Below are 26,521 nucleotides of genomic sequence, written 5' to 3'. Positions count from 1 at the left end.
AATCATATCCACTCCCTTGCTTAACCTTTCAGTGGCTTTCCCATATGAGTTGGCTCTTTCCTATCTCTCTAAACCTTTCTTATGCCAGTCTCCACACTTAACAATGGCTTTTTTTTCTTTTTGTTATTCAGAGTTGCCAAATTGTTTCTTCTTCGTAGATTTTGTATTCTCTCCCAATTCTCTGCTTGGCTAACCCACACTCACTTCACGTTTCCATTTAAAATAAGCTTGTTTGCTGGGCTATTACTTGTTTCTCCAAATTCAGTTTAGGTTCCACATTAGTAAGTATGGACCACATCTATTAGCTAAGTTCACTATTACTATGCCCTAGCACTGACCCAGACCACAAAGTAAAAATCCTTTGAAAGAATGGATATTGTTGCAGCCTATATATTCTCATCATCATTCCTTGAATATATAATGATAAAATGAGGGGTGCTATTCATTTCTGTTATTTTCTAAGGAATCATAAAATTTGGGCATAAAAAAGTTTCTAATTTCATATTCCTTTCACTACCTATTCCTAGCATGGTGCCTATATACTGCTATAATAATTTAAGTGCTAATAATTTATGACATTATGACAGTTTATCATTAAGAAAAAGATTAACATTCCAAAAGAGAAATGGGCATGGGCATATATTTACCACTCCCAAGAAATAGCTAATACCGTAATAGAGTGCAGATTAAAATAATAAAATCCAAATTTAATCCATCACATTGACAATGATTAAAATTAAATTTAAAGCAGTGTTGGGAAGAATACAGTGAGCTGGTGTCCATACACACTGTGATGAGAGTGTAGAAATCTTACAGTCTTACCAGAAAGCAAATGTATCAAACACTTTCAAAATGTTCATACTTCCTAACCTAGAAATTCCACTTTTAAGAATTTCTCCTAAGAATATATCTTTGTTTAAAAATATTTACATACAAAGATGTTGATTTTAGTATTATTTTGAAAGCAAAATAACCCACGGAATCTCAAGTATATTATCAAAACGATGGAATATCTTACAGCCATTAATTTTAGAGATGAATATTTAATAATTTAGGAAAATACCTATGATATTTTAAATTTTAAAAAGTTACATAGAAGAAGAGGCCATATTTCAATTTTTGCCTTGGAAAAATATGGTATCACTACAGAAATGTAGTGTTATCAGCGTTAACACTGGTTACCTAGGATAAAGGGATATTCTCATTTTCATTTCACCTTTAGTACTTTTCATTTTCTATAATGAATAGTGAGTGTAACTTTTATAATCAGAAAATGTTTTTCAAAAACCAACACTACCACTACAATATTTTGTTGACAACACAACTCCAACAGCAATATTTTGGAGCTAAGTACTAGATAATGGGTGACCACATTAGCAAAAGCTTTATTTCTAAGATATCAACCTTTTTGTTTTCCAATTTTGTTGTGAAAACTTTCAAAGATTCATACAGCAAAACAAATGATTTCCTATAACCATTTCCCCATTAATACATGTAAATACTGTGTTAAGAGATATAATTTCAATTTTTCAAAGATGACTTTTGGGATGCTTTCTCACAAGCCAGTTTGTAATAATTTTTCCCACTGATGCTTGATGAGATTATTAGAATAAAGATTTGAATCTAAGATGACTCTCAAAAAATAGGACCCAAAACCTAAGCTGTATTTCCTTACAAATCAGAAAGGTATTTCCCCCTCCAATGTCTTCATGCCTCTCTCAAAAATGGAATTTGGGATTTTATTTTTTTCACTCTTAATGCAAACCTTCTCAACCTTGCCATTATTGACATTTTCAACCAGATAATTCTTTGGGAGTGGAGGGGGTTGTCATATATACTATAGAATGTTTAGTAGCATCTCTGGCTTCCCTTCTAGCTGTCAGCTGTACACCCTCAGTTATGACTATCAAAATTGTCTCCTAATATTGCCAACAAGATAGGTCCTGGTTAAGAACCACTATTTTAACGATATTCCAGTCTTCTTACCAGTTTTCATTCAGTCTAGTCTCTTTTTTTCACAGGTATTCAATAAAATCTTTACCATTTGCATGTGTGATCTCTATTTCATTTTTAGGGCAGAAATGGCACCCAGCTTTAACATAGTGAGGAATGCCTATCATCTCAGGAAATCAATTATATTTTAAAAACAAAACCTTTATGAAACACATATTTGAGTTATATAACCAAATTTGCCATTTAAAAATACATATGCTACTGCTACTTGATACAGTTTTCACTCGGTGTGATAAGAAATGCCTGTAAGGTAACACTATGTTTCTTATTTTCCATTTACAATACTGATTACTCCTTAATATCAAATATAGCTTAAGATAAAAGATATTCAAAAGTACTTGAATGTGTGGATTATTATATAGTAGTTACGTCATAGCACTTGTAGTATGTACATTCAAGCCAAATTCAAAATGCTGTCTAATTGCCATTCAGCTAAAAGTAGAAACCAAAGGATACTCAAGTTCAAGTAACACATGAAATATACTCAAAACATTGGTCTACTGTAGATTTTTTTCTATAAATAATCCTCAAATATTCCCCTTTTCCAAATATATTTTAAAATATGTATTAATTACTATTAAAATATTTATTTAAAAATAGTATTTGGCCTTATACTAGAGGAATAAAAGAACATTATCTGTACCTGGTATTCCAGTTTTACTAGCAGAAGTCTTTGTTCCACTCTGAGTAGCATTACCTCCAGGGGATAAAGTCTCTGCAGGATATGTAGTCCCTAAAGTCTCCAGTTCTCCTCGGTTTGAAGAAAACACCAAATCCAGGGATGGCAGCTTTAACATGCATTCTACTCTTGATACTGGTAAACAGCTAAATTTGATCTGTGAGGGCTAAAAATAACAGAAAGCAAAAGGTTTCTAGGAACTGGATAAAAGAAAAGTTTTAAACGGAAATAATATTGAAATGTTCAAATAGACTTAAGAAACTTTTTTTTTAAACAGAAAGAAATGAAGTATATCACCTGAACTCATACATAAACCACAACATCTACAGGGAAGTTAAGAAATTTCACCTTGGATTTCAAAAGTTACATTTAATTTCCATTTCTGTCTACATATATTGATCATATTTACTCATTTGATACATAAGATTTTGTGTTCATTATCCTAGCTTTTTTAAACAGAAGCATGATATAAAAATCAAAATATATAAACAAAATGCTATCATTTTTAAAAACCTAAATATTTGAGGAGACATCTCAGAACAATAAGACAGCTGACCCTTGAACACCACAGGTTTGAACTGTGCCGGTCCAATTAACATATGGATTTTTTTGAGCCAAACATGGATTGAAAATACAGTATTTGGGATGAAAAGCCTGCATATACAGAGGGGTGTCTCTTTTCTTTTTTAGTAATTCCTCAGGGCTGACTGCGGGACTTGAGTATGTGTGGATTTTGGTATACATGGTGGGGGGCAGGGGTAGTCCTAAAGCCAGTCTCCTAAGTACGCGGAGGGACTGTATTTAGATATTTAGATAGTTCAGAACCTTAAAAATATTTATGCTCATATTAAACTTGTTCATAATAACAAAGGTTGGTTTTTGTTTTTTTAGAGACAGGGTCTCACTCTGTCGTCCAGGCTGGACTGTGGTAGTGCAATTATGGCTCACTGCAGCCTTTGAACGTACCAGTCTCAAGCCATCTTCCCATCTCAGCCTCCCAAGTTGCTAGGACCACAGATGCATACCATCACACCTCGCTAATTTTTTTTTTTTTGGTAGAGATGGGGTCTCCATATGTTGCCCAGGCTGGTCTCAAACTCCTGGGCTCAAGTGATCTACCCGCCTCAGCCTCCCAAAGTGCTGTGATTACAGGTGTGAGCCACTGCACCCAGCCCAAAGGTTTTATAACCCTCAAACCCTCATTCATTCTGTTTTCATCAGACCTTTAAAAAAGCTAGCTAAAAATTCTAGAATGTAAGACTGAAGCTCTTTTGGCCACATTACTGTTATAGAAGATAGTTGGAACAGATGACCATCATCTGTTAAGATTGATTATTAGACCTTTAAAAAAGATTGATTATTAGACCTTTAGAACAGATTGATTATTAGACCTTTAAAAAAGCTAGCTAAAAATTCTAAAATGTAAGACTGAAGCTCTTTTGGCCACATTACTGTTATAGAAGATAATTGGAACAGATGATCATCATCTCTTAAGATTGATTATTAGATTTTAATTGAGGATCAACTAAACTGTGAAATTTTGATACAAGTAGTTTTAAATCCTCCTTGATAAACATTTAATTAAATATGTACTATATTTGGTATAGTATATATGCTAATATATATTTTATTATATATAATATATACTAATACTATATATTTGGTATAGTATATATGCTAATATATACTCCCAAAGGCCTATTGGTAGGACTGCATTTTAGAATAAAATATTAAATAAAAACTAGGTAACACTTAGCAAAAATTTTAACAAAGGTACTATTGTGACTTTATATCTCAATTACACTTTATATCTGCCTAGAAAGAACTATAATGGCAAGAAATTAAAGTGCCAAAATAAAGGCATAATATGCTTAAAAAAGGGTTTTAACTTAAATATTTTTATTTTTGCCACAGAAGTATGAGCTTTAATTTTTGAAAACCCAAAGATCTATGAAACTTCTTAGTAGAAAAGTGAATATAGATGATCTCCAATTTAGGATGGGCGAAAGTGATACACATTCAGTAGAAACTGTACTTTGAGGACCCATACAACCATTCTGCATTTCACTTTCAGTACAACATTCAATAAATTACATGAGATATTCAAGATTTTATTATAAAAAAGGCTTTGTGTTAGATTATTTTACCCAACTGAAGAGTAATATGTTCTGAGCACATTTAAGGTAAGCTAGTTTAAGCTATGATGTTCAGTAAGTTAAGTGTATTAAATGCATTACTGACTTATACTATTCAGTTTGTGATGGGTTAATCAGAACTTAACAGCATCATAACTTGAGCATCTGTATATACATAAAATTTTACACATACTTCACAGATATTCAGGCAACCTCTAAGCCATCATAAACATACTAAAGGTTCATGAACCTGAGGTTAAGAAAACTTTTAAACAGTAATAATGTTGAAATGTTCAAATAAACTTAAGAAAAACATTTCTCTTTAAAACAAACAGAAAGAAATGAAGTATGTCACCTGAACTCGTACATAAACCACGACATCTACAGGGAAGGAAGAGTAAGCAGATGTTGAAGATGACACTAGTGATGTTGTTGATTCTTCCATAGGATCTGGTATTTCAAAATGTCCCATATCTTCATCTTGTGAGCTGACAGCTGTTTAAAATATTTGGTTAAGTTTTATTATTAGATCAAAGGCAAACTATTTATTAAAAGATCCTTATTGTTTATACTAGTGAGATGGGAGGTATGAACACCTGGAAACATTTGCTTCTGTAGCCCTTCATTCTACATGTTTTTCCCTGTTCACACCTCTTGCTCATTCCCCCAAACTCAAATTTTCCTGCTGCTATACCACTGTACAAAGAAACTAGTGATTATATCCTTGCCCTCAAAGAGATTCCAGTCCAAGGGACACACTAAGGATGTAGAACCTAAATGTTAATTTTGTCATTAACTAGCTGGAGCCATGGGAAAGTTATGTAACCTCACCAAGACTTAGTTTCTTCATTTGTAAATGACAATTAGATGATCTCTCAAGTTCTTTTATAGTTTATAATTCTTTAATATTTATAATTGCATATATTATGTAATAATGTAAAATCGCATTAAGAAAACCTTCTATATAATAAGATCCCAAAATATATGTGATGGGGAGGTATATAAGAAGGATGCTTACCTGTATAATTCCTTTCAATTGGTGTAATTGGGATAGTTTCCAGAGCTTTTTCCAGGAAGTCTAATAGGCAGGGACTGATAACCATTTCTTCTGGCAATGACTGAAGTGCTACCCAGGCATATAACTTGGCTGTTTTTACTCCTCCACTTCCTTTTCCTTTGGCTAGAACATTTATAAATTCCATTTAATGGATTTTATAAAAAGTTCCAATTAAACAGAAATTTGAATTAAATTAAAGTTTAATCAAGCAAAGTACCTCACATTTAAGGCCTTACAAGAAAATAATAAAAGTAGCAGGTTGATAGGAATGATATGTTAATGTTAGAATACAGAGGCGATTAATGACATATAATAAGTTGGTTATTCCTACTTGCTCTATGTCACAAGTTTTGGTCCAGTTTTTCAGCTTTATATTTTGCTTAGTCTCTCATTAGCATTTGTCCTTTTGTCCATTTAAGAAGATATAGAGAACTTCAACAATATTTAGTGGCAAGTGAAGAAAAATGTCACTGTTTTCAGGCTTTCCTATGCTTAGCTTGTACATACTTATAATGCTTCCCTGCTTCAGGAGAATGAGTAAAAACATCTAAGACTTAGCTAGCTTTGGCTAAGGTTTCCAACTTTTAACATTTATTAGTTGTTCAAATCTAGGAAAGACATCCAACTTCTATGAGCCTTAACTTTCCTCATTTATAAAAGGGGTTAATATCTGCCATGCACTTAATGGACACAGACATGCCTTGTTAACTGAAAAGTGATATTAGGCATTCTCAGCATGATTACTATTTTAAAAGGTTTATATATCAAGTTTTGTCTGCCAAATGAAACTTTCTCAAGTAATTCTTGTCTAGTCTGATATTCCTTTTCTCGGAAATCCTGCCATATATGTACAGTATCATTCATGTGCTATGGTAGCCAGATTCCAAGATGACGTTCAATGATCCTTGCCTCCTGGTATTCATGCCCTTGTGTAGTTTACTTCCATGCTGACGTGTGTGATGAGTAAAACCTTATGGCAGTGATGGTGTGTGACTTCTAAGGCTAAGCCATAAGAGATAATGCAGCTTCAGCCATGGTATCTTTTGGATCACTCCTTTTGAGGGAAGTCAACTGCCATATCATGAGAACACTGAAGAAGCCCAGTAGAGAAGCCCACATGAGAGGAACTGAAGTACCAATTAGCCAGTCACATGACTGAGACATGATGGAGGCAGATTTTTCAGCCCCAGTCAAGTATTCAGATGATTCTAGCCCTAGCCAATGTCATGACTGCAATCTTGTAAAAGACCATGAGTTAAATCCGCTGAGCCAAACTGTGCCTACATTTCTATCAACAGAACCTGTGGTTGAGGTTATAAGCCACTAAATTCTGCGTAATGTGTTGTACAACAGAGAAGTAATAAGTGTGGTTAAACCCAATGTACTTTCAAGTTTGATATTTCCATCTGCTCATAAGTTCCCAAATTTGAGCTACATAAAACTACTCTTTTTATATATACAGACCTAAAAATTTAAGTAAGTAAACTATTTGGTATATTGTTATTTTATAACAGATATTCTAAAGTAATGTCAATTTCACAAACAGGTGAAAATGGTTGGCCCACACTTCCATATATGAAGTCTGTATAGTCATTATTGACAAGTGTATGTCCTTTTTTCTTAAACATGTGCATTGGAAAGTCTCAAAAGAGCAAGTAGGTAATAACTAAAAATTTTTAAAATGACAAAAAATAAAGTATATACTCCTTAAATACCTGCAGGAATAGGTGGGGGCTGGGGAGGAAGTAAGGTGTTAGTCTTGCTCTGGACAGTGCAAGGTAAAGGAGGAGAAGGAGGAGATGTTGCACTATCTTTCATACCATACAGCTTGGACTCTTTGGAGAGTGTTCTTGGCAAGGAAGATCCCCTGGAGGCATTAGGTGATTCAGTCTTTAGCGTCTTGGAATTGTAATGCAACTGTATTGAAATAAATAAACTTTTAAAATTAAAATTATGAAGATAAGGAAAATAAGAAATATAGAAAAATGTGGTAGAAAGAACATTGGAAGTCAGAAGACTGTTTTAACTTTTAAAAGTTAGCTTTGTGATCCTGGCAAGTTTCTTTGCTTTTTTCATTTTTTAAAATAAAAAGGTCATTTCAGGTAATCTTTAATGTCCTTTCGAATTGAATAGTCTATGATTCTATAATTCTAGAATCTAAAAAATTGTTGTTTAATGAAGTTGCACTAGGCAAGGTTTAGCAAGTTTGTTATGAATATCCATTTATTAAAAAACCAAACTTCTTGCCATCAAACTTTCATGGAAAGTGCTATATAAATGAAGTGGGAACCTGCAGTTTTGATGTTCTTCTGTCCAGAATATGGCTATATTAGACAAGTCACTAAGTCTCATTTTAATATAATGAGAAAAAGATGAACATATATGATAGAAAATAAACATTGCTACCAATATAATCCCTTACCCTAGGAAATTAGGTTTTTACCTTTACATCAACTCCAGGAATGTAAAATACTGTTGTTTCTAAGTCACTAGGCTTTGTCTGTAGAGATGATGGCACTTTCTTGCCGGTCATTAAATGGGTGGTAGAAGCATAATTAGTTTGAAACTTCTTCTTTTTTGAAGGTGAATCTTGATCTAAGCTCCTGGAACTTCGATCATAACTCCTGTGAACAGAAAAATGTTCTCATCGTTTTAAAAAATGACACATTTATCTCTTTTTTTGTTTAAAAGCAAACTTTTATTTTTACAGTAAATGGAATATAATCCTTCATTTAAGAAGTTGAAAAAAGTAAAGTTCATCAGTATCTCTAGCGAGACTGGTTAATGCCTTGCATGAGTGATGTAAATGTTGTATGTTCCATAACTATAAAGGGCAGTTACCTTTATTCTTTCCTAAGGTTGTGACTTTCATTTGAACATATTAGGTTGAACCAAATGAAACTGCCCTTTATATAGGTAAAAATACAGCTAAATATTAGCAATTTATTATGGGTTATGGTTCAATCAAAAATAAACTAATAGTCATCCTTTTTATCATCACTACTACATTTGTAAGACATTTTAACTGTTTATAGTACCTTTTTAAATTTCTCTTATTTTATAAAAGCCTCAAATATTTTATTATGGAAATTTTTGAACACATAAAAAAGTAATCAGAATAGTATCATTAATGATCCTCCATGTTCCCACTACCCAGTTTCAATAATTGTCAGCATTCTTTTTATCTACATCTCCACCCATCCACTCAATTATAACTATTTTTTTTACAGTTCATTTTTAGGTTAGAAAAGAAAAACAAAATTTAAAGAAAAAATATGTTAATCCTGTTTATATCATCATTTAGTTAGTGATATAAACAAATAGTAAAGCTGCAGTTATATCCTGAACACAATTTCAGTCTACTGAGGTCTGTGTAACTGTCTCCCAGTCTTTATTTCTTTATGAACTCATCAAAACTCTCAATAACCAAGATACTTCTGAGCACTGTGTTGTTCTTTAAAACTGAAGTACGTATAGTACAGGGACAGACACTGAGAAATTCATGTGTGTTAAAAGGATTCCAAAGATATAACTATTTTAATCAAAAAAATTGCGAGACTCTAACTCAGACATCCATTTCTAGTTGCCAGAAAATAATATGCACTTGTTTATAAGAAATTGTATAAGAAATATACACTTGACCATTATAACTATAATTACATTTACACTTCAAATCTGCATTTTAGGATGGAGAAGTTTGTTATAATTCAGTGATATATGAATAGTATTTCTAATAGATAAAGTTTCATGTATCCTTTTTCAATCAATTTCTTACCTTCTCAAACTTATATCATCATGTTCTTGTAGAAGGGTGGTTGGGTGGAGTACACATTTTCCACTATCAATTTCAACCCGTATATCAAGTTCAAAGTCAATATTTCTCTCTGTAGCCGTGCCACTAAGACTTCTGTTGACTGGTGTTGTTGGCCAGCGTTCTGTAAATAGCTGATGAACAGCAGCAAAGCCTGTTGCTTTTTTACGAGATGTATGTCTACAGAAAGAACAACTGATCATTACATTGTAGTAAAATGAGAGTTCTTTTTAACAAACTATTTTCCAACATGTTATGTGAGCAATAGTCTGTAAATAAATTTTACTATTTCATAAATTCACATGAGTGAGTTTAATGGAGCCACATTTTATTCAGCTACTATGTACTGAATAACTATTATATGCCAGGCTATGTGCTAGGTGATGAGGACACAGACATAATCACCACTTTTAAGGAGTCTGAATATCAGTATATAAACTATACTGTGTATGTTGGAAAATATTTCATTTTCTCAAATTATAACATTTAAATGTTACTTTCCAGATTTTATTAAAGACAGAACAACAAGGAAAGAAAAATAATGCTATGTGCTCTTTAACAAATGGTGCTGGAAAAACTGGATATGCACATCAAAAAAATGAAATTGAGCCCTTATGTTATACTATACAAAAAAATCAACTCAAAATGGATTAAAGACTTAACACCTGAAACTGTTAAACTCTTAGAAGAAAACATAGGGAAAAGGCTTCATAACACTGGTCTTGGCAATGATTTCCTGACACCAAAAGCACAGACAACAAAAGTAAAAATAGACAAGTGGGACAACATCAAACTAAAAAAGCTTCTGCAAAGCAATGGAAACAACAGCATGAAAAGGCAACCCATGGAATGGGAGAAAATATTTGTAACCATACATCTGACAAGGGAGTAATTCCCAAAGTATGTAACAAAATCCTAGCATTCAGAAAGCAAAAAAATCCGATTTTAATAATTGGCTAAGAACTTAAGTAGACATTTCTCCAAAGACTCAGCCAACAAGTATATGAAAAGATGTTCAATATTACTAGTCATCAAGGAAATGCAAATCAAAACCACAATGAGATATGACTTCATACCTGGTAAGATGACTATTATTTAAATAAAAAGCAAAAACAAGTGTGTTGGCAAGGACATGGAGAAAACAGAATCCTTGCATCTTCTGGTAGGAATGCAAAACAGAGCAGCTGCTAGGGAAAATAGTATGGAGATTCCTCAAGAGATTACAGTAGAACTACAACATGATCCAGAGATCCCATTTCTGGGTATTTATCCAAAAGAATTGAAATCGGGATCTCAAAGAGATATTTGCACTCCCATGTTCACTGTAGCATTTTTCACAATAGCCAAGATGTAGAAACAACCTAAAATGTCCATTGACAGACAAATGAATTAAAAAATGTGGTGCATACATACAATGGAATTTTATTAGCCTTAGAAAAAAGACGGAAATGCTGCACTATGTGACAACATGTATGAACTTAAGGACATTATGCTACATGAAATAAGCCAGATACAGAAGGACAAATACTGCATGATTCCACTTATATGAGGTATCTAAAATTGCCCAACTCATAGAAGTAGCGAATAGAATGGTGGTTGTCAGGGGTTGGGGGTCGAGGGGAGGTTGGCAGTTGCTCATCAATCATGTATAAAGTTTGCAAGATTAATAAGTTCTAGAGATTGTGCCTACAGATAACACTATTGTATTGCACACTTAAAAAGGTGTTAAGAGGGTAGATCTCATGCTAAGTGATCTTACCAAAATAAAATATTCAAAGAACTTATCAAATTGTGTATCTGGAAAATATGGTTACACTAATGTAAATTATATCTCAATAAAACTGACAAAATATTTTTTAAGACGGCAACGTAAAACATAAAAAGTAAAGAGATATAGATCATCTGTCCAGGAAGGCAAATGTCCGATTACTGTTAAGACAAAACAAAAAAAAAGGGAAGAATTTATCCACACAAGTAATATTTCCTATAACCAAATTTATATTATGTTTTAAGGGATACCAAAATATCTAGAAAAATTGTTAGAAAAGACGCAAACCTGGACCACCATGAAATTAAATATAATGACAAGATTCTAAAAATGTCCAGGAAGAAAACAGACATAAAATATCAAAAAAATCTTAAGTCACATTGACAGAATTGAAAAAGATAACCAGCATATGCCGAATATGGATGCTGGAAGATAACAGAGCAGTTTTTCTTACTTAGAAGAAATAAATATTAGACTAGAATTCTGTTCCCAACCCAATAGTAAACACAAAAACAGTAAAGCTACTTTAGACATGAAGAAAATGAAGTAGATCTGCAATAATAACTTTTCATAGAAAGTTATTTGAGAATGTACTCCAGAAAACTGAAGGAATAAAACCAAATATGCTGATGTATGGGATTCAGGAGTCAGTGGCTTCAGTCTAGGAAGGGGAGGAAAGAATCCCTAAAGCTCAAAATGCAGAAGATTGAAGATAGAGAGTTTCTTATAGACCAACTTTCAGTTATACTCTTGTGCTAAGCCAATTTCTCATTATTTATTACCATTATTAGAAACTCTTACTATTATTGTCACAACCTCACTTGAGGGTGGTTTAAATACACCAGTTCCAAAGATCCTTGCAGCTCCTCTTGAGGGTATATTCAGAGCAAAGTTTCACATATGTCATTTATTTCATTAACACCACTTCATGTTATTTCTTTCTTCTAAGAATTTGCTTAACTCTTTCATCCATTGCTAACCACTTCCCTTTACTACTTTTCTTAACTAGCCTTCACTATTACATATCTCCTAGCTGCAATCTGTTACTTTAATGCCACAGGAATACAGCCCTCTCCTTTAATTTACTCATAACCACATCTTTATTTCCATTTTATTTTAGATAATTAAACTTAGGTGACTTGAAAAAAAAATTTAAATATAAAAAATAATGCTATATGGAGCTACATCACAATAAACCATGTGATAAATTTTGTTAAAATTTTATTTTAATGAGTCTCTTAGTCTCACTCAAGCGAGGCACATTAAAAATGTTTTTTGTAAAAGTTGAGTTATATATAACATTTTGTGCTCATTTCTAGATTCTGAAATACTACATTAGGATCTTAAAATGAGGTTACTCACGAGGGTTTCCTGTAAATATAAAACCTTTCCCTCTCATGGTCTTCATCTTTTTCATCCTTCTCAGAATCTTCACTGGTAGAAGACAAACTGTCATCCCGTCGGCCCTCTTCAGTTTGGAAAGGAATGCCTGGTGAAAAGCCTCCTGGAGTTTTGGGAGAACTGAACACGGAACATGATCCTTCACTATTTGATGAATAATGGGATGGACCTTCAATGGTTACTGACAAAAGGTCCAGTTCTGTCTCCTCTGGAAACTGATTGTAAAAAGAAAAAACATGAATCAGATTCATATTTCAATTAAAAAAGAAAAAAACATCATAAATTTAAACATTTCAAAATAAACTCAGAGTTGAATTTCTTCACTCTGAACTGAAAGAAAGGTCAGATTCATGAACATATGAAATAGTACACCAAGGAAGGAAGCAAAAGGGCCAACCACAGAAAGTTATACTACTGACATACTAAAAATCAGAATGAAATTTTACTTAACATAAACATATATTACTGTATCAATAAGTAAACACTGTAATTCTTTAAAGCAGAAGTTAAACATGTGGAAGCAAAAGAAACATGATTAACTGTAAATCAGAATGGCAAGAGCAATTAGTGATGGAAGAGCATGCAGTGTCAGTACAAAGTTTGTTTTCTCATCATGCTAGTAGATGCTTTTTGTGGATACATCTTTTAAAAATGAGCCCCACATGAGTTAAAGAAAAATGTGCAAATAGCTGAGTAATAAAACATGTATCAATCAAACTGAAGAATGCTGTATTTTAAGGTAAATACAGTTGGCTCTCTGTAAACACCTACAGATTCCAAGTGCAGATGGAAAATACTGGAGGAAAAATAAAAATAATAGTACAATAAAAAATAATACACATAAAAGATTTAACAACTGTTTACAATAGCATTTAAAGTGTACTACTACGCATTATAAGTAATCTAGAGATGATTTAATGTATATGGGAGGATGTACGTAGGTTATGTGCAAATCCTGCACCATTTTATAAAAGGGACTCGAGTATTTGTGGATATTGGTATGCATGGGGGTCCTACAACCAATCCCCTACAGATATTGAGAGAAGACTATAGTTTGTATAAACACCGTGTCACTAACTCAGGATTTCACCAGGAGGCCACTGCATTTAAATAGGTCAAACAAAACAAAACAAAACAAAACAAAAACAAAACACCCCCCATGACATAATTTTGATGCCCAGCTTCACAGAGTCACAGAGTTACTTGAGCAGTAATAAGCCTTTATAAACTTTAATGTGCAAGGTAATTTATGTGCAATTTATTATTAAAACTACTGGGTGCTGCTATTCCACACACAGTTAAGTCCTACATTGAAAATTTCAAATCCAGGTGTTCTTCATTTTATATAGTATACATGTTATTGAGTTAACAAGTAAATCAGATTGTTAGAACAGCCAATTTTCAAAACTTTGGTAAGAGACAGTAAATAAATATTTGTTTGTTTCATATTTATTTTATGTTTAACCATGCTTTAATTATCTATTTTCTAATTTATGATTAGAAAACTCTAATATTTAATCTCATAGCTATTAATTTATGATTTTTTTATATACCATTTTTTTTACAAGCAGTACATGGCTAATTAAAAATGGGACTTGAATTGAATCACTTCAAATATTAATCCCTTTAAGAATCGCCTAGTTAGCAGAATCCATTCCATTTGTGTAAATTATTTCTTTCCACGTTTTCTTCATAAAAAAAGAACAAGCTCACTATATTACAATTAAATAGTTCTTAAAAAAAATCCAGTTTGACTAAATTCAGTATGAGATACATGTTGAGACTCAAGCTTGAAGAGAGTGACAAAAAGGAAACAAAATATATTTGGATAAGTGCTAATTTTTAAATGTACCTTGCCAAAAAGATCTAGGTATTCATTCTTCCACATTGTTTTCAACAAGAGAATAATTTAAAAAATGGATAGTTTCATAAATGTTCTTTTACACCAGTGACTCAAAAGAATGTTCAGTTATCAATGTTTGTTCTGAATTAAATTTAATTCTAGTTTGAACTAATTAACTGATCTTCGTTTATGAAAAAATTCATTTTGTAGTTGAATATAAGGAAAAACTGCTTCACTTAGGGATTAGGAAATAAAAAAATTGTAGTTTTTTATTTATGATTTGGTTGAATTGATTTGATTAGCTGATTTAGTCTTTTAGTTTTTAATAGTATTAAACTACACAGAAGTAAAAACTAAGATAAATGCATGCAAGAGGTTATGAGATCCAAACAGTCTTAAACCATTATGTAAAATATTTCTGAGGTCTAAGTTTAGTTTGAAATGAGAGGAAGATATTTTGAAAGTAGATTTTCAGTGTGGTTGATTAGTTTTAAAGCAAAATTTATATTGTTCTTAGTAAGTACCTGAAAATACCCTTCCCCAGGACAGCTGGATTGTGGTGTACTTCCCCATACTGTATTTTTCAACTTAATTAAAATAATGAGAAAAGTAAAAAAAAAAAAAACTGATGAAAAATAACAATGACTTAAAAGTAAATATACAAAAAACAAAATAAACATTTTAATATAATGTTTAATATGCTATGAAATTAGAATACAACTTTGAAGCTGATCTTCTTCCTTCTAATTTCTGCTATCTATAAATAAAATACATAAATGAGTATCAATATTCCACATTTACATTTGTGTAAGATGTAGTTTAATACGGATTCTCACTTGAAAGAAAAATTATTCAACAGAAACCTTTCTACTTAAGAGAAAGCAGTTATGGAGCCTTTATTGTGCATGTAAAATGTAAAATACTAACACCTGCTTCATGGCTCGCAGACAATGTTATGAGGGCAGTGCCCACTACTTGGTAATATGCAGACAGTTCAATCATCATAATCCATACTTTGATTGTAGTCAGAAATCAGTATTTTGAAATAGTATAATACCATAATTTTGTAATTTGTAAAAACTACTTAGCAATGTATATCTCTAACAAATTATATATCTCTTACTGTATCCTGGATATTAAAAGTTACTCTAGGTCCAGGAGATGCTGCATCCACACGGATTTCTGGGAGCTCTTCAGTTTCTCCTACTCGAGAACTGCAAGTAAATATAAAGTTATAAGACACTAATATTCTCATTAAATAAAATTCCTGGACTTTATAAAAGTCTGATTAATGGCAATAACATTTTATTTGTAAGTATTTACCTAATCAAAGGATTGATTAACCTTTAGCATCCCACAAAAAAGAGTCAATGTTTTGGTTAACTCAAGATTTTTCTACACATATACACCATGGACTACTATGCAGCCATAAAAAATGATGAGTTCATGTCCTTTGTAGGGACATGGATGAAACTGGAAAACATCATTCTCAGTAAACTATCGCAAGGACAAAAAACCAAACACCGCATGTTCTCACTCATAGGTGGGAATTGAACAATGATGAGAACTCATGGACACAGAAAGGGGAACATCACACTCTGGGGACTGTTGTGGGGTGGGGGGAGGGGGGAGGGACAGCATTAGGAGATATACCTAATGCTAAATGATGAGTTAATGGGTGCAGCAAACCAACACGGCACATGGATACATATGTAACAAACCTGCACATTGTGCACATGTACCCTAAAACCTAAAGTATAATCATAATTAAAAAAAAGATTTTTCTAAAACTAAATCATATAAAAAGAATTTATACTTCTTATGTTATAGTGCTGACTTACTATTAAAACTGTATTCACTTCAATAAAATGTAAAATTTCCATTTTTTCATATGCTTAATGTCTGTGTGACTATACCTTTTCTAAACTGACAAATTTAGAGCAGTAGCTACTAGTATGCATCTTTTAATTTCTTTAGATAATCTATAAGTTTACGCATAAAACTTGTCTATCCTTCTAAACCACAGTTTTATGTAAATAAAAAAGAAACGTCTAAATAGCAGCGTAATTCATTACTAAAAAGCACACAGTGCATTGTGGTTATAAATGTGATGAGAGATTCCTTAAACTTCTGAGTTTGATAGTATCCACTATTATTGCTATTTTACTAATAAAATTAATTTTTGTTATCTTAATTTTATAATTAGAACATAAAAAAGTAGTTGACCTTGGTAAAAGAGTCAACAGTTTTATTACTTGTTTCAATGGCTGAAATATATATTACCTTGCCCTTTCCATTCGCTTAAGAGGTGGTCTTCCAGAAGCAGAAATGCTTTTTGATCGGCTATAACTTGGTTTGTAACTCAAACCCCACTTATCCTTTAGGGAAGCAGCCTAACGAAATGGGAGAGAAAAAAGGTGACTATAGGTGATTATTTATTGTTGTAATATTTGACTTCAAATAAAAGAAAATATTCTACTATTAAATAAGTTGTTTTCCCCAGGGGACTTTAATGTTACTTAACAATATGAGTCAAAATAGAGTAGGAATCAGCTATTCTTTGGTTCTAACACCAATTAGGAGGCGCAATGAAAACATGAGCCACCAGCTGACCTGAGAGAAAAGAAGAAAAGAGAAAGTTTGGGGGCAGCGATGAGGGTACAGAAATATGGTGAGAAGAAATGAAATGATTTTAAAAGTAAGAATGGAGAAAGAAACTGAGAATTAAAGGTTTTGGGAGAAAGCTAGGTTCGGGGCAGTGGGGACAAAAGATCACTTTTCTCCAAGGGCATCCCTTTTGTAGGACTCTTCATTACAACCAAGGAAAGTAAGAGTGTTAATGACTTAACACTCTCCCTGTCTCTAAGTCTCTCTTCTAGAAACTTGTGATGGTGCTAGATAGTTAAAAGATTCTAATACAGTGGAGGTTTGGATGGAATCTAAGATGGATAATGGGAATTGAGGGGAATATGTGGAATGAGATGTGTTAAGAATGCAGATGTTTTAACAACTTCCCTAATTCTCTCTATCTAGTTTTATTTTTAACAGTCAATTACCAGATATGACTTGTAACAGGACACAAGCAATATTTTAATTATCTTGTATGACTGTTGTGTAGACAGCAAAAATTTAAAATATAAAATTATATGTTACAGATCTCACTATCCATTATTACTATCAGAGACTAGTGACAAATAAATTGGAGAGCAGTATTCAAACTATATTCTCTGGGAGTTTAGAAGTGATCAAGGAAGGGCAGGTCAAGCCAATAGCTCCTGGAACCCTGCAACAAACTTTCCCCTTTCCTTTGATACCTGCAGCTCTGATTTAATATGTTTTTCATGTGTTGGGGTACCGCCTAAAAATCTCATCCTGGTTAAAAAAAAAAAAAGAGGGTTCTCTGTTGGTTTAAAAAATTTTTAAACCAATTAATTTTTTTTTTCTTTTTAAGTGGTTTTTAGACTTTGTTTTCAGTTTCACATGTAAGGAGTCTGGAAGTCACCATTCCATCCTAACAAGAAGTAAAAAGCTGAACAAACTTAAGAATCAACAGCTGTTCTTGGAGCTGTAAGAAAGGCGAGGCGATGAGGAAGGACAACTTCTGCCCCTCACATTGGAGAAAGAGACCAGTAAATACAGTGAGTTACAGCTTACCAGTACAGAGATGCACAAGTAAAAACTGCTGCAGGAACCAACACTGGGGTAGGAACACCTGAACTGTAATTGAAGAATTGCTGGAAGGTTCAGTGCAGACAAGTCTGAGAGTTAAAAACTCCAGGAGGACCCAGTCACCGGTGCCCCCGCAATATTGTGAGATCGCCTTTCAGTAGTTCCACCAGGTTCCTACAGTAAATGTCAGGGGAAAAAAATCCCCTCTGGAGAAAAGTCCCCTAGGCTTCCAACAGAGGGAAGGGAAAAGGAACCATTTTGAAAAAACACTAAGAGTACCTTCTTTTTCTGAATAAGAAAAAATGCCCTTAGGAGAAATTAGCTAACCAGAGCCTAACCAGTGGGAATATTATCAGAGTATAACTGACCTGGGGAAGGGAAATACAATACCAATGCAGTCAGTTCTATCCATACTGGTCCATCTAAGTTGGGAGGAAAAAACTGACAAACATGAAGTTCACAGTCCAGAGGCACAGGCTCATTAAAAGACAATAAAATGCTTCTCTTACCCTGACACCTTAACATTACCTCACTAAAGCTTCTTTACAGCAGCTCTTTTTATTTGGTAAATCATGTCTGGCTATCAAGAAAAAATTACAAGGCATATCAAATAGCAAAAAACACAATCTAAAGAGACAGAACAAGCATCAGAACCTCAAAGAAGGGATGTTGGAATTATCAGACTAGAAATTTAAACCAACTATGGTTACTATGCTAAGGGCTCTAACAGATAAAGCAGACAGCATGCAAGACCAGCTGGACACTGTAAGTCGAAAGATGACAATTCTAAGAACCAGAAAGAAATGCTAGCAATCAAAAACACTGTGACAGAAATGAATTACTTTGATGAACTTATTAGTAGACTGGACACGGCTGAGGACAGAATATTTGAACTGAGGACAGAATATTTGAACTTGAGGATATATCAATAGGAACTGCAAAAAGTGAAAAGCGGAACAGACTGAAAAAAAACAAAAAAAACAGTATATCCAAGGACTGTGGGACAACTACAAAATGTATAAGTATGTGTAATGGAATACCAGAAAGAAAAGAAAAAGGAACAGAAGAAATATCTGAACCAATAATGACTGAGAGTTTTCTCACATTATTGTCAGATGCCAAACCACAGGTAAAGGAAGCTCAAAGAACACCAAGCAGGATAAATGCCAAAAAAAAAAAAAAAAAAAAAAAATTACATGTAGTTATATCATTATCAAACTACCAAAAAAAAAAAAAAAGATAATGAAAAAAGCCTGACTTTTTCCTCAGAAACTATGCCAGGCAGAAGGCAGTGGAGTAAAATATTTAAAGTGTTGAGAGGAAAAAAAGAACCCCAACAACTTAGAATCATATACCTTGCAAAATTATTCTTCAAAAGTGAAGACTTTCTCAGACACAAAAAATTGAGGGAATTTGTTGCCAGCAGACCTGCCTTGCAAGCAATGTTAAAAGAAGTTTTATAGAGAGAAGGAAAATGATATAGATCTCTATTAAAAAAAGGAAGAGCATTAAAGAAGAAATGAAGGTGAAACCTTTATCTTATTCATAATCGACCTCACAGGTAAGTTTGTTCAAAATAATACCAATAATGTATTTGACTATATATATCACGTGCACACATTTAATACCAATAATGTATTTGACTATATATATCGCATGTATATGTGCACATGTATCTATGTGTGTGTATGTGCACACGCATTTATGTATATGCTTATATATGCCTAAATATAAGAGATATGAATGTCAGTAATGATACAAGAGACAGGAGGGAGGGATTATGATTATGACTCATAATGGTTTGACTTACGATTTTTTGACTTTATGATGGCACAAAAGAGGTAACATTCAGTACAGTCCTCAACTTATGATGGGGTTAAAGCTGGATAAACCTGTCATAAGTTGAAGATATCATAAGTCATTTTGACTTTTCAACTTATGATGGGTTTATTGGGATGTAACCCAATCATAAGCCGAGAAGTATCTGTTGACTGCAGTCTCTAGGGCAACCACTAAAAAAAAAAAAAAAAAGAAAAGTAAAAAAAGAAGTGCAACTGATATGCTAAGAAAAAAACAGAAAATGGGATTATATAAATGGCTCAATTAAAACCACAAAAGGCAGAAAAACGAGAAGACAAAGACAGGAACAAAGAGAAAAGGCAAAAAGTAGAAAATAGTAACAAATACAGTAGATATTAATTCAAAGCTATCATTAATCACTTTAAATGTCAGTGGTGTAAAATGATCTTAAAAGACACAGACTGTCAGAGTGGATTAAAAAATAATATCTGACAATGTGTTGCTACAAGAAACCCACTTATATATACATATTTAAGCATATATATTTAAAGACACATAGATTAAAAGTATACGGATTGAGAAAAATATACCATGCTATTACTAATTAAAAGAAAGCAGGGATAGCTATATTAATTTCAGACAGAGCAGATTTCAAAGCAAAGAAAATTATCAGGTATAAAGAAAAAGAAGAGCATTATGAAATGATAAAGGGGTCTAGTGTTCAAGAACAAATAACAATCCCTAATGTGTACATGCCTAACAACAGAGTGGGCTGAGCATGGTGGATCAGCCTGTAATCCTAGGATCACACCTGTAATCCTAGCACTTTGAGAGTCGAAAGCAGGAGGATTGCCTGAGGCCAGGAGTTTGAGACCAGCCTGGGCAACATAGAAAGACCCTGTCTCCACAAAAACTGTTTTATAATCCTGCCAGGCATGGTGTCATGTGCTGTGGTCCCAGCTACTTGGGAGGCTGAAGCAGGAGGATTGCTTGAGCCCAGGAATTCGAGGTTGTAGTGAGCTATGATTGCACCACTGCATTCCAGCTGGTGCAAAAGAGTGAAACCCTATTTCTTAAAAACAAAACAACTGAGTGTCAAACTATGTGAGGCCCAAACTAAGAGAAATGCAAGGAGAAACAGATGAATCCACTATTACAGTTTGAGACTTCAATAACCTTTTATCAGAAATGGACATATCTAGTACACAAAAAAATCAATAAGGACATAGTTGAACTCTACAACATCATCAGTCAATTGGATATAATCAACACCTATAGGCAACTTCATCTAACAATATCAGAATACACATTCTTCTCAGGCTCACATGGAACTTGCACCGAGAGAGACCACATTCTGGACCAAAAAGCATACCTTAACACATTTTTAAAAATTCTAAATCATGGCCAGGCACAGTGGCTCACACCTGTAATCCCAGCATTTTGAGAGGCCAAGGCAGGTGGATCATGAGGTAAGGCATTCAAGACCAGCCTGGCCAAGATGGTGAAACCCGTCTCTACTAAAAATACAAAAATTAGCCAGGCGTGGTGGTGGGTGCCTGTAATCTCAGCTACTTGGGAGGCTGAGGGAGAGAACTGCTTGAACCTGGGAGGTGGAGATTGCAGTACACCGAGATCACACCACTGCACTCCAGTCTGGGCAACAGAGACTCTGTCTCAAAAAAAAAAAAAAATTATAAATATTAAAATGTCTGCTCTTAGACCACAGTAGAATTTAACCAGAAATCAACAGAAAGATACCTGAAGATGAGTTGAAGGAAAAATCTGAAATTTTAAAATATAAAAGAAAATCAAAACACACTTATCAAATTTAGTGCAACACAGCAAAAGCAGTGCTTAGAGGACAATTTATAGAATTGAATGCATACATCAGAAAAGATCTAAAATCAATTATCTAAGCTTCTATCTTAGAAAACTAGAAAAAAAGGGCAAATTAAATCCAAATTAAGCAGAAGAAAAGTAATAATAAAAATTAGAGCAGAAATAAAACAAACAGGAAATCAACAGAGAAAAATCAACAAAACCAAAGCTGGTTCTTTGAAAAGATCAATAAAATTGATAAGCCCCTAGCCAGGACAACTAAGAAAAAAAGAAAGACACAAATTACTAACATCAGCAATAAGGGAGGGTATACAACAACAGATCCTATGGCTATTTAAAGAATACAAGAATACAGTGAACAAATCTATGCCCACAGATTTGATCACCTAGATGAAACAGACCGATTCCTTGAAACGTACAATTTTCTAAAATGGAGAGACGAAAGAGACAATCCAAATAGGCCTGCATTTACTAAAGGACTGGATTAACAACTTTACAAAACAAAAAGCACCAGGCCCAGGTGGGTACACTTGTGAATCGATAACTCTTAACAAGTTACCTTTCATTAGAAAAAATGAAGCAACAAAAGGGCAAAATGGTTTTTAAAAAGTTTTCTACTACTAGACTCGAATTCTAATGGGACCGATTAAACCTGCAAAAAATAAAGATTATAAAGTGCATTACAATGCACAGTAGCTGACAGGTAAATTCTGACCTGGGAGAATGGTATAGGTGAAGAACAGACATCTTAAAATTTTTCACATCTTTTGCAGAGTTCACATTAGAGACTAAAAAGAAGAGTGATTTCATGAAAGACAGACAAAACATAGCGTCTAAGGGCATAGACTATAGAGTCCTACAACCTAGGTTTGACTATTGTCTGCCTCAGGATTACTGGCTGTATAACTTTGGTCAAATTACTTGACCTGTGTCTCAGTTTCTTCATCTTTAAAATAGGAAAATAACACAAGCTACCTCCTAAGGTTGTTGTTAGGATTTAATGGGTTATTACATGTAACGTGCTTTAGATGGTACCTGGTACGCAGTAGATATGATAGGAAAAAATCAAGTGGTTTTGTCACCAGCATTGAAAGAAAAAAGAGAACTCACCCGCATACTGGACCTCCGTAATTTTTTACGAACATCTCTTCTAATGTCATTCACAGCCACAGATTCTAACTGTTGGTAACGTTGAATTTCCTGGTTTATGGTTCCTTCACTTGCACCTAATTTTCTGGATGCAAAACAAATATGGCAATTATTGCAAAGAAATAACAAAGATTGATTTTTTACTTGCTTCTTTTTAATTCTTGTCAGAATACCAAAGATGATTATATACAGACAAGCCAAAACCCTCAATAAGTTTAACACTCATATTTGGCGAACTGTTAAGAAAACAAAAAACACCTCTCTCTAATGTTTGAGGAAATGTGTCTTATCCATTGCTTCAAGAGTCTCTTTGGCAATCTCATGAAAACCATAGACCCGCTCTGCAAAAAAATGTCTGAATGTAAAATTCTACATATAATATAAGCCTTGGGTAAGATTTTGGAGGAAAGGTATATTTTGCTTCAAGTCATGTTTTCCCCTGAGACCAAAACTCAAATTGTAATGTAAGTCAACAGGAAAATGTGAATCACTGCACGATAACTTACAGACAAGTTTCAGACAATACCTTTTGCTGTACAAAATGCATATAGTTCTGTAAGGTCCTTGATTGTTTAAAAAAAAAAAAAAAAAAAAGCACCAGTACAAGTATATGCAGATTAGAAAAGATGAGGCATGACCATTACCTTTTGGGAAAATAAAATTGCAAAGTTTAGCAACAAGAATATTTACTGTAATAGAAGAAGTATTACTTAGTAATATCCAGCAGGCAACAGATAAAGATTAATGGATTTATTTATATATGCCTGTGAAGATACATATATGAGTAAATACACATGTAAAGATACACATATGTGACATAAACCATCAGTCATAAAGTGCTCAGAAATAAGTTGTGAAAAACACTAGGACACTAGGATTTCATGCTTTTTTTTTTTGGAGATGGAGTCTCGCTGTGTCACCCAGGCTGGAGTGCAATGGCGCAATCTCGGCTCACTGCAACCTCCTCCTCCCGGGCTCAAGCAATTCTCCTGCCTCAGCTTCCCGAGTAGCTGGGATTACAGGCATGCACCACCACGCCCAGCTAATTTTTGTATTTTTAGTAGAGACAGGGTTTCACCATGTCACCCAGGCTGGTTTTGAACTCCTAACCTCAGGTGACCTATCTGCCTCGGCCTCCCAAAGTGCTGGGATTATAGGCATCAGCCACCACGCCCAGCCGCATGCCTAACTTTATCACTAATAAGTGTATGATCTCGACCAAATTATTAAACAACTCTGGACCCTGGTGATATCACAGATAAACTAAAGAGTTTGTATTAGACCAAATACAGTTTCTTCCACTTTTAACATCTTATGATTCTAAAATTAAGGAACATTATATTAAATTAAAAATCATTATACATACTTCAGATCATCTATTACTTTGGCCTGTTCATTCAGTTCTCTGATATCCACTATACGCTTCATAATTTTTCTTCCTCTAAGTTCTCCTGGCTGGCTAGCAGATGCTGCCTGTCTTCGATAATCTATGGCTTCCTGAAAAGTCAAAAGCGTATCTGTCAATACCACTACCTCAAGTCACACAGCAAATCTATACTATCACAAAATTAACACCCTAAATCAAAGCATGCAAGAATCAAAGCCATCTATATTAAGATTGGAATTCTCCATTGATTTAAATCCCTTCAATTTCATAAGGAATCTATTTAGTTGCTACCTACGTTTCCCCATGAGTGTGCTCTGCATGCTTTCAAATGGGACTGGCTAGACTGAGGGGAGCCCCACATCTCTGGGTCACACAGATACTCTGCAGGAACAGAATGGCGCTGCTTTGGGGGTGTCAGGCCTAGTAGGTGATTTACAAGTCGCTGCCCAAAGGTGAGTTTGTGGCCATCTCCACTTATTGAACTTCCATCTGAACTCTAAGTAATAAACAGTAATATTAAATTTTAAAAAATTTCTTCCCAAGAACAAAACTATTTCATGGTACAGTAGTTAAAAGATATTGAAAATAATTTTAAAAAATCAATACCAGAATGAAATCAAAGAATAAGTTTCTTTTTGCCACAAAATAACTTGAAACTACAGAATGTATAGTATAGATGAAAATACATATTTTTAAAATGTATCATTTCGTGTATGCACTTTGCTTTGAAATTCATCTTGAACATCTTTATTGAGATATAACTCACGTACCATAAAACTCACCCATTTAGTATATTCACAGAGTTGTACAACCATCATTAAAATCTTAGTTGGGAATATTTTCATCACTTAGAAACTTCATACCTGTTAGCAATTTCTTCCCATTCCCCACCCTGCCCCACTCCCTACTCACTTCAGTTTTAATATTATTATTTTACTTATAGGTTAAAGCACAAGTTGGATGACAGTCAACATGTAGCACAGAACTCAATTAAAAGACAGTATTATGAAATGTAGACACAGTGAACCACCACTCCCTTGCCTTCCTCCACAAATAGCAACTATAATATACTAAATAACACTGAACAAAAAATATCCCTGTCTCAGGGTAAAAGCCAATCCTGAAAAATTCTAACAGTGAGTTTACTTACAGTATGGATAGTGGGAGACATAGTATCAACTTCATCCTCATCTGACAGGTCAGCTATGTTCACTGAATTTAAGTCAGCAATGTCATCTATGTCTTCCTCTCCTGTCAGTGTTGTAAGAGTATTGCCCAGAGCATTAAGCCTTTTGCCAATGTTAGGATCCATGTGAACATCAATTCCACACATTTTCCACAATACATTGAGTGTCCAGGTTCCAGCACTACTGCTTTCTGTTTAAATAAAGAAGTTGCATTTTTGTTAAGTCCTGAGTATAGAAATTGAAATAACTTTACAAAGTAATAAAATGGATGATGGCCAAATATAATAACTAATGTCTTTCACTGCTAAACTTGTCAGAAACATCAGACTACAGGATTGATTTCTCTATGTGTACAGCGTGCGTCTACTGTTTCCTCTGTATAGCACCTATTTTCTTTTTCCCTATGAACTACAGGTTCACTCCCTGACCCCAAGCTGATCCACCATCCTATAGCTGTAGTAGGAATTGCCATGACCTTAGCTCATTAGACAGAATTAATTAGGTAATTGGTCCAGGTGAAGGTCAAAGTTGGAAAAATAAGATATTTTGCCTGGACTTGAGGAAAGGTTGGTCCTTCTCTAATGACTTGAGGGTGGAGAAACGAGACTCCACAATGTTTCTTGCCATGTATAAGAAAGAGGTTACAAGTTAAAAGAAGAAAAACAAGTAGCCAAGAGGGGAGCAAAGAAGCAAAGATAAGAGCTACAGAGTCTTGGTAACAGCTGGGATCTTGGTTCTAGTAGTTCCTAAGGTTTCCTGAATTGACCTGGTTCCGTCTCTTCC

At 33.8% G+C, this 26,521-nt stretch overlaps 1 protein-coding gene across 1 annotated transcript in view; it reads right to left on the bottom strand.

Annotated features, from left to right (window-relative positions):
• Positions 1 to 26,521, bottom strand: part of BLTP1 (bridge-like lipid transfer protein family member 1) — a 208,736-nt gene that overhangs the window by 20,449 nt on the left and 161,766 nt on the right. Inside the window, exons 58-71 of the mRNA XM_058437034.1 lie at positions 25,702 to 25,928; positions 24,847 to 25,047; positions 24,531 to 24,661; positions 23,126 to 23,249; positions 16,991 to 17,100; positions 15,831 to 15,921; positions 15,232 to 15,294; positions 12,826 to 13,079; positions 9,660 to 9,875; positions 8,328 to 8,508; positions 7,600 to 7,801; positions 5,846 to 6,007; positions 5,183 to 5,322; positions 2,657 to 2,858 (exon numbers count right to left, since the gene is read on the bottom strand). Of these exons, the coding sequence (XP_058293017.1) occupies positions 2,657 to 2,858; positions 5,183 to 5,322; positions 5,846 to 6,007; positions 7,600 to 7,801; positions 8,328 to 8,508; positions 9,660 to 9,875; positions 12,826 to 13,079; positions 15,232 to 15,294; positions 15,831 to 15,921; positions 16,991 to 17,100; positions 23,126 to 23,249; positions 24,531 to 24,661; positions 24,847 to 25,047; positions 25,702 to 25,928 (2,304 nt within the window). The remainder of the gene's footprint in view (positions 1 to 2,656; positions 2,859 to 5,182; positions 5,323 to 5,845; positions 6,008 to 7,599; positions 7,802 to 8,327; positions 8,509 to 9,659; positions 9,876 to 12,825; positions 13,080 to 15,231; positions 15,295 to 15,830; positions 15,922 to 16,990; positions 17,101 to 23,125; positions 23,250 to 24,530; positions 24,662 to 24,846; positions 25,048 to 25,701; positions 25,929 to 26,521) is intronic.

The sequence above is a fragment of the Hylobates moloch genome, unplaced genomic scaffold (genome assembly GCF_009828535.3).
Source record: "Hylobates moloch isolate HMO894 unplaced genomic scaffold, HMol_V3 SCAFFOLD_3, whole genome shotgun sequence".
Classification (NCBI taxonomy): Eukaryota; Metazoa; Chordata; class Mammalia; order Primates; family Hylobatidae; genus Hylobates; species Hylobates moloch.
Note: the sequence above shows the minus strand (reverse complement) of the source record. Positions and strands in the feature narration are given on the sequence as shown.